We start from the raw sequence: 13360 nt of genomic DNA, 5'->3' as shown, positions 1-13360 counted from the left end.
GTTTAATCACCCACTCCTCCTCCTCATCATCCCCCCAAAGATCCCCGTTCCATTTCTGCGGGTCCCAATCTTCACCAACATTCTTTACAAACGCCCGGATCTGAGCAGGACCTGTTCTACGAGGTCGCTTCTTTTCCTTCCTTTGCGCTCGAGACACAAAAGTCAGCGTTTTATCCAAAACATTCTGAGCATGCTTTAGCTCTTTCCCCATCACACACACTCTCTGCTCAAACTCTGAGCATGATTTCTCAACTTCTTCAGCATGGATTTTCTCCTGCGCCGCTCGCTCTCTACAACTGCTCAATTCTAACTCCTGTTTTTTCCATGCTTCTGCAAAAAGCCACATCATATCTCTCACTCCTGCCAGCGGCGCTTTTTTTTTAACTTCTATCCGCGTCAAACGGTCCAGCACCACGGCGGGGCTGACCACTCCATTTAACTCTCCCCACGGCCCAGGGCGTCCACCGCGCTGCCTTAACATATCACCAATGGATCGGAACTCCTCCGTTTCCCAGCCGGGAATCGGCACGGGAATCGGCGTTCCCTCCCCAGAAGCACTCGGCTCCTTTTTGCTTCTCCAAAAACACTTCATTGTTGCTGGAATAGCTTGACTGATCCTGTTCGTGACGCCAAAAATGTTCTAAAATAAAATGTTTTATTTTATTTTAATTACCTTAAAAGACTCAAAGTCTCTTTTTACACTTTATATTTATTTAATCAGGATCGTTTGTCAAGTCGACGCCAGAAACAATGAAACACAACTTGAATATTAGAGGAACAACAAGGCTTTATTCAACCAGCATTCATACAAGTTATCAATCATGAACAAAACATTTCTCTTACCGTTGCTTATGGGTGGAGAGCTGAACACCCCAGTTAGAAAACGTAATCCATGAACCTCGTCAAATAGAATCCTTCAAACAGCTCTAACAGCTCTGAGCTCTGCTCTGCTCCTTATACATTCCCTGATGTGCGTGCAAAGCTGCACACCTCCACCAGGATTACCTTGATTACATCCTCATGATCACATTATGTTCGGCTCTCCTTGATTACATCCTCATGATAAGTGTGATTGACAAACAGTAGTGATCAATAACTTGTATAAAGCAATTATACAACAGATGACAAGTTCATTTTTATTACAAGGGTGTACATTATTGATTAGGACACTTCCTGTGGTGTTGAGCACAGATACAGTGTTCCATAAACAAAACCTGCTCTGTAAACCCAAAACCTTTTCTGCATGCTGGTGCAGGCTGCCTGACTGCTCACTTAAAGTTTCTAGTAACATCAGGATGGCTGCAGACAACAGAGAGTCTACAGTGTTAGTATTGTTAGATCGTTTTGCAGCTTTTGACACTGTTGATCACAGCACCTTAATTAACAGACTTTGTGACTTCGTGGGGATCTCTGGAACTGTTCTAGACTGGTTTAGATCGTACCTTTTTAACAGAAGTTACAGTGTCTGTATAAACTAAATCATGTCAGATTCTACTGATCTGTTCTGTGGGGTACCGCAAGGCTCTGTTTTGGGTCCACTCTTGTTTCTATTGTACATACACTCTTAGACAGATAACTGATTCTTTTCATAATGTCTCTTATCACCTAAATGCAGATGACATTCAGCTGTACTGCTCCTTTAGGGACTTCTATAAACTGTCTGAACTACAAGAGTGTATCAGCTATTACCAGCTGGCTAGAAGATAACTTCCTTCCGTTCAACTCTGAAAAGACAGAATGTCGGATCATTGCCCCTGAGAGCATGGTTCCCCTGATTAGTCTAAAACTTGGTCATTTTTCCTCTGCCGTCAAGACAAACTTGAGGAATTTAGGCGTTATTTTTGACCAATCAATGTCTGTTGAAGGCAACTCAAAAACGTTGGTCCGAAACTGTTTTTATCCTTTAAGAAATATCTCCAAACTGGAAAGATTAGTGTCAAAACATGAACTTGAAATTGTTATCCATGCTTTTATCTCCTCCCGTCTAGATTACTGTAACCACTTTTCACATGTTTTAACAAAAAAGCCCTTGACCGCCTTCGGTTGGTCCAAGGCTCTGCAGTGAGGCTCCTAACTGGAGCAAAAAGAAGAGCACACATCACTCCTATTCTAATGCCTCTGCACTGGTTACCCGTTAACTTTAGAGTTCATTTTAGAATCCTGACCATAACCTTCAGGAATCTACATGGTCAAGCTCCTCTCTATATTACTGAACTGTTAAAAGCCTCATGCTCCAACCCGAGCCCTCAGGTCCACACACCAGAACCTTCTAGAGGTTCCAAAGACCAGAAATAAAAGTGGAAATGATCGCTCCTTCCAGACTGTTGCATCCCAACTTTAGAATGATCTTCCTTTATCCTTACATAGCATTGACAGTCTGGACACGTTAAAAAACAGCTAAAGACCCTTTTATTTAAAGCTGCTTTTACCAAAATCTTTTATTTTCTTATTTTTGGCTCAAATTTGTAATCATCTTTCATTTGTTTGATGATATTTAATAATTGTATGACTTTTATTCTAATTTGAATCTATTTATGTTTTAAGATCATCATGAATTTATGATTTTATGTTTTATTTATTTTATCAATTGAAGCACTTTGTGATTCAAAGTCTGTGATGAGTGTTATATAAATAAAATGTACTTACAGGCTTCATGTCCATGTAACATTGCTGCTGTGCTCTTATGCTCCATTATTATGAAACAGATCATATAAACTATTTACAATTACAGCAGATCAGCATAACAGTTGTCTTGGTTTTTATTTGGCACGCTCAGATGACTCCGACTTGCTTCACACTCGCTGTAACACCAGTTGTGGCTGCTGCAGGTTTTGAGTCAGTGAGAGTTTTTCTCTTTGTGTGTTTTTATCTTGTCAAGTTTTAAAGGTGTCTGATGGACACAAAACAACATTAAAGACCCGTGTGTGTGTGTGTGTGTGCACGCGCGCATGCGTGTGCCCCCACATTTGTGTTTGTAATTCTTTACATCTACATATGTTGGGAGTTGATTTATCTTGTATCGTCTGGTTTGGCCTGTTCCTAGAAAGCTGAGCTCAGCGTTGGCACGAGGACCTCCCCTGCAGGTTTTTGTCTTGGACAATAGAGCTTTGTACCTCCCATTTTTAGCAAACGACCTGCCTTTACCTCCTCCATTAGACCTGCTGTGTCCATTGTGCCCGGGTTGAACCTGATACAACCAGGTGAAACACGCCATGGACCACTAGATGTCTTTGATCAATTGTGACCTCTTTCACACCCTAGTTACCCCTCGTCACCCTGCTCTAAGTCTCTGTAACCATTTGATCCAAAGACTGGTGTCTCGTATCAGACTCTGCAGTGCACTGAAGTCATCTGCTCTACTGTCACAGCTGGCACAACCGTGCCATTATCTGCCTTCCAGACACACACACACACACACACACACACACACACACACACACACACACACACACACACACACGCACACACGCACGCACGCACACACACGCACACACACACACACAATAACGATTGCTCCTGTTTCCTGGCTGTCCTGTCATTCTGCATGTGCTAAAAGAGACATGTTCCTGTTTCTACTGGTCAAAGACGATACTCTCATATCCACTCTGATTAATTTTTCCTCATTTACACATTTTATTTATACTTTATTTTTTGGTCGTTGCTCATTTTACACAAACACATATTTGTGCATGCCCTCAAGCACAGCGGAGCAAACTCTCTGGCCTGATTCTGCTCTTATTGATGTGTGTCTGTCAGTGAAAGAGATGCGGGACAAAGAGCAGCGATGGGCCTGTGTGGGGCTCACAGGAAACAAAGAGCGGTCTATTCCATGCCAGCTTGCAGACTCTTCTGGAAACACTGCATCGGCTTGTTTAGGCTCTGTCCATATTTTGAATTCATGGACTGTATGTTCAGCAAAAAGCAACAACATGGCTACTTCAGGGGTCAGAACACAGGCCAGCATGACCTCTGTCTCAAGCTCTGTTTTAGGATTTGGACTTTTTTTATTTAACAACATGGGAGAAATATATTAACAATAAGTTGATGTAGAAGAAAGAGCATTAGAATTGTTTCACTGTGCACTGTCCCGCTATAAAATATGCATCAAAGATAAAAACGCATCAGAAGGCGACGACAGACTTCATTATTCATCATTGTTACAGGTTGTCTTCGTGTCAAGTCCAAGTTAAGGACTTAATGTTCTTTTTCTCCTTTTTATGAGTTTCTAAGCCCTCTACATCTTTAACAGGATTAGTATGTTCCTCCGACCATTTCCTGCTGTATTGACTCTTATCCTTTTCTGCTTCCCTCTGGTGAGAGATTTAGGTACTGCAGGTGGCAAGTTTTATTTGTATGTAATTACTATTACTGTTTCGCTCATAGTAGATGGTGTATATAGTATACTAAACTGTATTTTTCAAAATGCGGTAAATATGATTTTTAAAAAATACATTTTATATACTTTCTCTGTACTTCTACTTCTTTTTACTTTTACTGTATTTTATATACGCATTGATGGAGGCGAGGCGGCTGAACACTGGCACCACTGTCCCCTCTGATTACCACCAGCAGGCAAGGTGGGTTAGGTGTGCCCAAGGACACAACAGCAGCAGTCTCTGGTGGGAGCCGGGATTGAACCTACAACCTTCCAATTAAACCTCCTCTACCTCCTACTGCTGCTGTCCTAACCTAAACCACCTGGTCTTTTGGTCCAGCTCTTATATATATGTGTGTGTGTTTGGGTGTGTGTGTGTGGGGGGGGGGGGGGGGGGGGATTTGCATGAGTGATCTAGTGATCATGTGATTGTTTATTATTTACTTTTGATAGTTTTGTGAAATATTTTAGAGACATGCTGGTTCACAGAGGCAGAGACAACAGGCTCTAATACAGTTAATCACAGGGAAACAGACCATAATATACATACAGTACAGGCCAAACGTTTGGACACGCCTTCTCATTCAATGTGTTTTCTTTATTTTCATGCCCATGACCATTTACAAAGGGGCGAACAAGTGCTGAACACCTCTGGGAACTCCTTCTAGACGGTTGGAAAACCATTTCAGGTGACAACCTCTTGAAGCTCATCAAGAGTGTGCAATGCAGTAATCAGAGTAAAGGGTGGCTATTTTGAAGAAAATAGAATATAAAACATGCTCTCAGTTATTTCACCTTTTTTGGTTAAGTACATAACTCCACATGTGTTTGATGCCTTCAGTGAGGATCTCCCAATGTAAATGATCATGAAGATAAATAAACCACATTGAATGAGAAGGTGTGTCCAGCTTTTGGCCTGTGCTGTACTTGCTTCTAGAAAACATCACTACATTATTTATTTGAGACATTTGTTTCCTCTTGGCCATCCTGCTCTGGATTACTTCTCAGTGAACATTTGTTTCATTTAAACAAAATGCTGATGTGGATGTGAAGTCACCAGCTGTTCAGTTGCTGCTGTCAGAAAACGATGCTTGTCTTTTTAGATCCATCTGGTGTTTAGGTTACGTCATCAGGTCACAAAGGTGGATCACCCCAGCATGCTTCAAACTGAGCAAAGAATCATTCTCTCTCTCTCTCTCTCTCTCTCTCTCTCTCTCTCTCTCTCTCTCTCTCCTCTCTCTCTCTCTCTCTCTCTCTCTCTTTCTCTCTCTGACAATAGAAGCAGTGTGTTCTCTAAAGGATCTTAAAAGAGGATTTGGTTTGAATATAGAAGCAGGCAATCAAGAAGACCTCCAATCCAGGGTTGGCATCATCCTGGGGGATGAGGGAGGGGATTTACTGGAACAGAGGGCGGGTTAGGGACTGGAACAGGACAGGACCTCAGGTTTAGCTCCGACTTTAGGACAGGATTAACTTAGATTTAGCCCCCAGCTCGTCAGCTCTGAAACAACAGCATAGAGCTTAATCATAATGAATCTCACTCAGTCAGGGGGTTGATCCACCATCAAGTAAGCACGGAAACTTCAATTAAAGAAGCAACTTTTTACTTTTAAACGTTTTTACTTAAGGCTGACATGTTTACACATCACACCACAGATACAGTTATAAGGTTATTATAGTAAAATACCCCAAAATTAAGAACTACATTTCATTTCTATTACATACAGAGCATGGACGGTAAATTAAACAATACAAAGCTTTAATATAGCTTGTTAATGTCGATATGTTTTTGCACTTAATTATAGTAAAAAGTGAGTTAATCTTTTTTTGGGTGTGCAAAATGCAAATTAATGATTGTTTGAGCTCCAAAGACAAAATGAATTATTTATTACAATACAAGCAGTTTTAGCTACGTCTCAGAGATGTTTATGTTTATTTATTTGGCAGATGCTTTTATCCAAAGCGACTTACAGTTTATAACCTATAGGGTGTGTTGTGATTTGTGGGGGAAACCGGGGTACCCGGAGGAAACCCACGCATGCATGGGGAGAACACGCAACTCCACGCAGAAAGGCCGCAGCCGAGTTTCGAACCTGCAACCTTCGTGCTGCGAGGCAACAGTGCTAACCACTGCACCACCATGCAGCTCCATGCGCTAGGCTTGGATGGTAGCCAAATGTAAAACCGTCCAACCTTCTCCACGTTTTACCACGGAGTACTGAATTACCAGCGTGACGTTAAGATGACGTACGCCTCGAATGGAATGACCAAACTGTTGGTTTCACCGTTCAGAAACAGAACAACTAACATTTTTACTAAAACAATAACATAACAGTAACAACTTAAAAAAGGCGGTTTATAAAACGATTTTTTTGCCTGTTAAACCACGTTTACCTTTACTGGCGTCAACGGAGGACGTTGTGGCCTGCCAGCTGAAAACCCACCCGGGTACTTTGAGGCTAGTCGCAAAATCTGGGGAAGGCTTTGCGTTGTCTCTGTTACTAACAGGCTAGGCTGTTATTTCAGCGCCCTCCTGTGCTGATGGGCCTGCATCCTTCACGGTTATCTTTTGTTTGCACAAATGACCTCATCAGTGTTAACTGGCTCTCCTTTTAGCTTTGCTTCAAACCCAAAATACTCCCAAACTGCAGAAGTTGTGTTCTTTGTAGACACCGAGTCAGTTCAAATCAAATCAAATCAACTTTATTTATATAGCACTTTTCATACAAAAAAAAATGCAACTCAAAGTGCTTCACAGATTAAAATGGCCCCTTAGATCCCATTCCCCCCCCCCCCCCCCACCCCAAGTATTAAACAATTGACAATTGCAGTTCCCCTCCCGCAACCAATTTCCAAGGTACACTCACCCACACACTCGCACACAAACACACAAACACAGTTGGTGCACGAGCTGCCATCCCCCCCCCCCCCCCCCCCCCCCCCCCCATCACAATCATAAACTTTATGGAGCATCACTAAAATTTTGACAAAACATTTTCAACTATTTACGTAAAACTGAAAATTCAGCCACACCTCTGTTTTATACATGAAATGACTTTTCTTATTTATTTAATTCTTTATTTTATCTTTGTCTGCTACGTCCACTGTTTTTTATCAGGATGGTACCGGAACTGACACATTGCTGTTTTTTAACACCGGTTGTATGCGGTAATAACACCCAAGTCCACTCTGCGCTCATAACGGCTCAGATTTGTATTTCATATTGACATAGTTTTATTCTTGGTCTGAATGCACATTTCACAGTTTGCACTGGGGCAGCAGCCGGCTAAGATGCTGCTAAATGAAACCTGAAACCATAGATAACAGCACGTTGTTGATGCACAGAGTGTGAGTTAAGCTGCGTCTCCTGGAGTAAAGCTGCAGGTTCAGTCAGGATCAGCTTGCAGTATGAGTTTACAGGCTGCTGAGAACAGACAGAACCGGTTGATTTTATAGTTTTATTCTTTTATGTGATGCTGAACGACTGCAGAGACTATTTGTCTCTTCTCAGGCTCCTGAACTCAATAACTTGCCTGCTTTATGTTCTTCAATGGGGACAGCTACTGATGCTACAGGGGACCTGGACTTACTTCCTGTCCTTTGATCTAACCAAGGCCACCACAGCACCACCATTTATGTTCCATCATGGGGAAAGGGGGCTTGCTTTTATTTATTTTTTGCCTGCTGTCTACCAATCAGTCTTTTTACCCACTTTTTAGCGGTTACAGGAAGTAGTGTGTGGTAATTGGGTGATGCTGTTAGTAATGTCTAATGTATATACCTCCTGATATTTCTTCAAGACAATAAAAAGGATAACTTTGAGGAAAGTAAATGTGCTTCTGATGGAACACCCTCTCCGATTAACTGTAACTTTTATTTTGTAATAACTAGTTAGTTAGGGGATTGAACCCAGAATCCCTGAAGGCCAGGACCCGAGGTTTCCCTCCTGGTTTTTATTTTTTATCAGACCTAGACCTTTCTGTGTTCCTAAACGAGAACAAGATTCCTACATGTTCCAGATTTCATGGATTTTTTTATGTTGCTTGAGTAATAATTGATGTTTTGAAAGTATCATCTTATTTGTTTGTATCCTTTTCTCATGCAGGTACTCAGCAATCCGCCATGCTAGGGCTACACCTGGGCTGATGGTAGGTGGCTTTTTCCTCCCTCATTCATTACTGTTTTCTTTTGTTTGTTACATTTTTTAAATGTAAGCCACCTTTCTGACTGCATGCGACTCCAGGCTGATTGTGTTTTTAACAAATCAAAGGTCACCAGTGCACACAACATGGCTTTAGATACTAACTTGAGTGCATGGCTGCATGCAGAAATCATTGAGCTTATTGCAGATAGAAACATGTTCACCTGTGCTCTGGTGTAATGGTGGGGAGTGCTGTTTACATTTCCATCTGCATGTTTGTCTCTTTTGTAGTTCTTGCATGATGGTCACTGGGTCTAAGTGGCATTTCAGCTTCTCATTGTCCATCTCCTGTCTCTTAGCGTCAGACCATGAAGACTGGATCCATTCCTCAGACGGCACCTGAGCTGATCCATCATCACAGTCACAACTCTAGTCTCTTTTGCTGCTTTTGCTCTACTCTCTCTCAGTTATTGAACACATCTGACCCTCTACATGCCTGACAGTCAGGGTGAGAAGCATAAGCAGACTATTGAATTGGGTTATTCATCCCAGGCATTTTTGTGGTTTCAGTAGAACTACATACTGCAGAGGGACAAAAGTGATAGGGTGCCAGAGGGGAGGGGCCCCAGTTCAAGCTCTGGAAGTGGAGGAGAGTCAGGGGGTTGACTCAGATCAGGGTTGAGGAGGGCCTCAGCTCAATCAGTAAAATCTTCTTTTGTTAAGAAGGGGCAGAACACCAGAGAGAGCATGGATGTTTTTGGCCAGGGCCTGACAGCTATTCCAGCAGCCGCGTCCACACCGCTCCCTCTCGCTCCACCATCCCTTCATCATCTTCCTCCTTGTCTTTATCTGTGGTTTCAGCAGGTGGCTAATCTTCCTGTGCCCCAAAAGTCCTCTTTGACTCCTGCTCTCCTGATTCTAACTGCCTGTCTGCTCCTGTGGTTCCCTCTGCAGCTGACCAGGGCTCTGCCGCTGCTGCAGGCATGATGAGGCGTGGGTCCAGCCTGCAGAGCCGGCGCAGTAAGGGGTCTGGGAGTGGAGACCGGGATCCCCTTCTGAGAGGTAGTCCTCAGGCCCCACAGCGCCGCTACACTCACGATCCACAGCAGCACACCAGCCGCCCGCGCTCCTCCTCCACCACTGACACCTCACCCAGCAGCCCGGTCCCAGGACACACCTGCGGAGATTTGGGGCTGTCGTCAGGGTACCAGTCAACAGAGGAGACAGACAGGGTAAGTGACAGCAGCCATTAATCATCGTCTCCTTACAGGCTGATTGATGTGTCTGCTTCCCCCTTTTACTGATGCCGGCTCTTGTTTGTCAGTGAGCTGTCAACCTGCAGCTGAGGTTCATCTTGCTGATGGTGTTCTGCAACACTTCCTGCTGTTTCAGCGCAAATAAAAAAAAACACTGCTGCATTTATTTCAGTTATCTGTTTTAAACATGAATCGTGCAGTTGGCAAACATTTTATTTCTTTGGAGAGTTGCCTTGTCAACACTGCCGCCATCAAATGTAATCTGTTGTGAGGCATGTTGCAGTATCTGCCTTATGGTATTCAAACACACGCCTGTAGTTGGTTTTCTGTGCCACGAGGGGGTGGTGTCAGACCTACAACCCTGCTGGCTCATGTGGACCTGATGTTTGCTCTCTGAGCTCATGCTTGTTGTAAACAGTGCCGATCCTTGGGTCAATGAAAACATCAGTGTCAAGGACAAAGCACGGTGTGTGAGAGATAGAATTTTGCTTCATCATTCAGCGATGAGTGTTAATTCTCAGTCTGGTGTGTGAGACTCCTTATGTGTGTAATCGACCTCACATGAGTTACCAGGTGTGTGTGTGTGTGTGTTTCTGAGGTCTGAAACCTGCCTTGCTCTTCTGTAGCGAACACCACAGCCCTGTGTCAGCATAGCAACAGACCAATGTCATTAGGGCACTCCAAGCCGTCGCTGTGGTTACCCTGAAAATGGCGACAAGCTGCCTAAATCTATAGTTTGTTGCTATAGCAACAGCATAGTTGACCTTGGAGGTGTGACATCCTGCTGTGTGCTGAGGTGACACTCTGAAGCTCGTTTGAAGTTTGTGTCCCTTATCAGCTCTCTGGATCTCATTTCTTTTCCTTCCCATTATTTTATTTCCCCCGGTTCTGCCTCCTCTGACCCTGGTTTTCTTCTCTTTCTCCTCTCTGTTTCCCTCTCTTTATCCCCAGAGAGAGCTAATGCAAGCAGTCAGCTGGCTCCCTCCTCTTCCTCCTCTATCTCCCCCTCCTCCCTTTCAATCTCTACCAGCACCTCCTTGCTTACCGCCCCACCCTTCGGCTGGCTGACAGGAAGCAGGAGGCAGCCTCACCTCGTGCTGGATGAGTGGGAGCTGTGTGGATGGGTTTCCAGCTCTTTCTTCAGAAGATGTGGAGGGGGGTGCATGAGTGAATAACATCTCATTTTCATCCGTCTTCCACGTGTCTTTGTGGCCACTGAAAATCATTTGTGCAACCATGAGAGAGACTTTGTGAGTGTGAGGCGGCTCAGTTGACTGTGAAGCGCTCTTTTTTTCATCCCTCACCTTTCTCTTGTGTTTGCATAGCAGAGGGAGGCAGAGTGGACTAGAAATGTGTGTGCACATGGCGGTTTAGAGAGGAAGGCAATGTGTGTGGGTGTGTGTGCCTTCAGCATGTGTGTGTGTGAATGTAGACATTAGAGGGGTATCAGTTAGGTGGAGTAGAACAGGGCTTCCATCTGTGGATCTGTCAGTCAGCCAGTGAGGATGGTGCAACGCTTCAGTCTCCGTAGACAATACTCTAAGGTAAGCTTTCAGCAAACACAAAAGACCCAGACTGTTGGCAACTTTTTGTTGCTCTTTCATATTTATACTCTTTCATCTAGCTTTTTAGTTGTTTTTATCAGAAATTTTACCGTGGTGGAGGGGTTTGAGTGTCTCAATGATCCTAGGAGCTAAGTTGTCTGAGGCTTTCTGCCTCTGGTAGGGTCACCCATGGCAAACAGGTCCTAGGTGAGGGATCAGACAAAGAGCAGCCCGAAGACCTCTTGTGATTAGTTATTTAAATGGAAACCGTGTTCCCTTACCTGGACGTGGGTCACCGGGGCCCCCCTCTGGAGTCACGCCTGGTGGTGGGGCACGTTGGCGAGCGCCTGGTGGCTGGGCTTTCACCTGTGGAGCCCGGCCGGGCACAGCCCGAAGAAGAAACGTGGGTCCCCCTTCCCATGGGCTCACCCACTCGTGGGGGGGGGCAAAGGGGTCTGGTGCTGTGTGTGACGGGTGGTAGTCGAGGGCGGGGACCTTGGCGGTCTGATCCTCGGCTACAGAAGCTGGCTCTTGGCACATGGAATGTCACCTCTCTGGTGGGGAAGGAGCCTGAGTTGGTGTGTGAGGTTGAGAGGTTCCGACTAGATATAGTCGGACTCACCTCAATGCATGGCTCTGGCTCTGGAACCAGTTTTCTTGAGAGGGATAGGACTTTCTACCACTCTGGAGTTGCTCCCACTGAGAGGCGCTGAGCAGGGGTGGGCATACTAGTTGCCCCCCATCTTGGTGCCTGAACGTTGGGGTTTACCCCAGTGAATGAGAGGGTAGCCTCCTTCGGCCTACGTGTGGGGGGATGGGTTCTGACTGTGGTCTGCGCTTATGCACCAAACTACAGTTCAGACTACCCACCCTTTTTGGAGACCTTGGAGGGGGTGCTGGAAAGCGCTCCTTCCGGTGACTCCCTTGTTCTGCTGGGGGACTTTAACGCTCACGTAGGCAATGACAGTGAGACCTGGAGAGGTGTGGTTGAGTGGAACGCCCCCCCTCCGATCTGAATTTGAGTGGTGTTTTGTTATTGGACTTCTGTGCTAGTCATGGACTGTCCATAATGAACACCATGTTCAGACATAAAAGTGTCCATATGTGCTCTTGGCACCAGGATACCTTAGGCCGCAGCTCGATGATCGGGGGACATTGAGTCTGAATGGACCCTGTTCCTTGCCTCCACTGTTGAGGCGGCCGACCGGAGCTGTGGTCGCAGGATCGTTGGTGCCTGTCGTGGTAGCAACCCCCGAACCCGCTGGTGGACATCGGCGATAGGGATGCTGTCAAGCTGAAGAAAGAGTCCTATCAGGTATTTTTGGACTGTGGGACTCCAGAGGCAGCTGATGGGTACCGGCAGTCCAAGCGGAATGCGGCTTGGGTGGTCACCAAGGCAAAAACCCGGGCATGAGAGGAGTTCAGTGAGACCATGTAGCCAGACTTCCGAAACTGCTTTGAGGAAATTCTGGTCCACCACCTGGCGCCTCGGGGGGGGGGGGGGGGGGGCATTGCGCTACCAACACTATCTATAGTGGGGACAGTGTGCTGCTGACCTCTTCTCAGGACGTTATGGATTGGTGGGCAGAATACTTCGAAGACCTCCTCAATCCCACCGACACGTCTTCCAGTGAGGAAGCGGAGTCTGTGGACTTTGGGTTGGCCTCTCAAATCTCTGGTGCTGAGGCCACTGAGGTGGTTAAATAGCTCCTCTGTGGCAAGGCTCCAGGGGCGGATGAGATCCGCTTGGAGTTCCTTAAGGCTCTGGATGTTGTGGGGCAGTGTTGGCTGACACAGCTCTGCAATATCGCGTGGACATCGGGGGCAGTCCCACTGGACTGGCAGACCGAGGTGGTGGTCCCCTTATTTAAAAAGGGGGACCGCAGGGTGTGTTCCAACTACAGGGGGATCACACTTCTGAGCTTTCCTGGCAAGGTCTATTCAGGGGTTATGGAGAGGAGGGTCCGTCGGATTGTTGAACCTCAAATTCAGGAGGAGCAATGTGGTTTTCGTCCTGGTCGTCGAACACTGGACCAGCTCTATA

General features: G+C 45.4%; 1 protein-coding gene across 3 annotated transcripts in view; it reads left to right on the top strand.

The window, feature by feature from the left end:
* tmcc1a (transmembrane and coiled-coil domain family 1a) overlaps positions 1 to 13360 on the top strand; it is a 63188-nt gene that overhangs the window by 15837 nt on the left and 33991 nt on the right. Inside the window, exons 1-3 of one of the 3 annotated variants that reach the window (XM_015968404.3) lie at positions 8906 to 9024; positions 9240 to 9380; positions 9471 to 9748. In XM_015968404.3, the coding sequence (XP_015823890.3) occupies positions 9009 to 9024; positions 9240 to 9380; positions 9471 to 9748 (435 nt within the window). In that variant the 5' untranslated portion in view covers positions 8906 to 9008. Of the gene's footprint in view, positions 1 to 8480; positions 8524 to 8905; positions 9025 to 9239; positions 9381 to 9470; positions 9749 to 11149; positions 11317 to 13360 lie in introns of those variants that run through there. The other 2 variants (XM_015968405.3, XM_015968409.3) reach the window with 2 other exon arrangements.

This window comes from Nothobranchius furzeri, chromosome 15, assembly GCF_043380555.1.
Source record: "Nothobranchius furzeri strain GRZ-AD chromosome 15, NfurGRZ-RIMD1, whole genome shotgun sequence".
Lineage (NCBI taxonomy): Eukaryota > Metazoa > Chordata > Actinopteri > Cyprinodontiformes > Nothobranchiidae > Nothobranchius > Nothobranchius furzeri.
The sequence above is the reverse complement of the archived record's forward strand: the minus strand, read 5'-3'. Positions and strand labels throughout refer to the sequence as shown.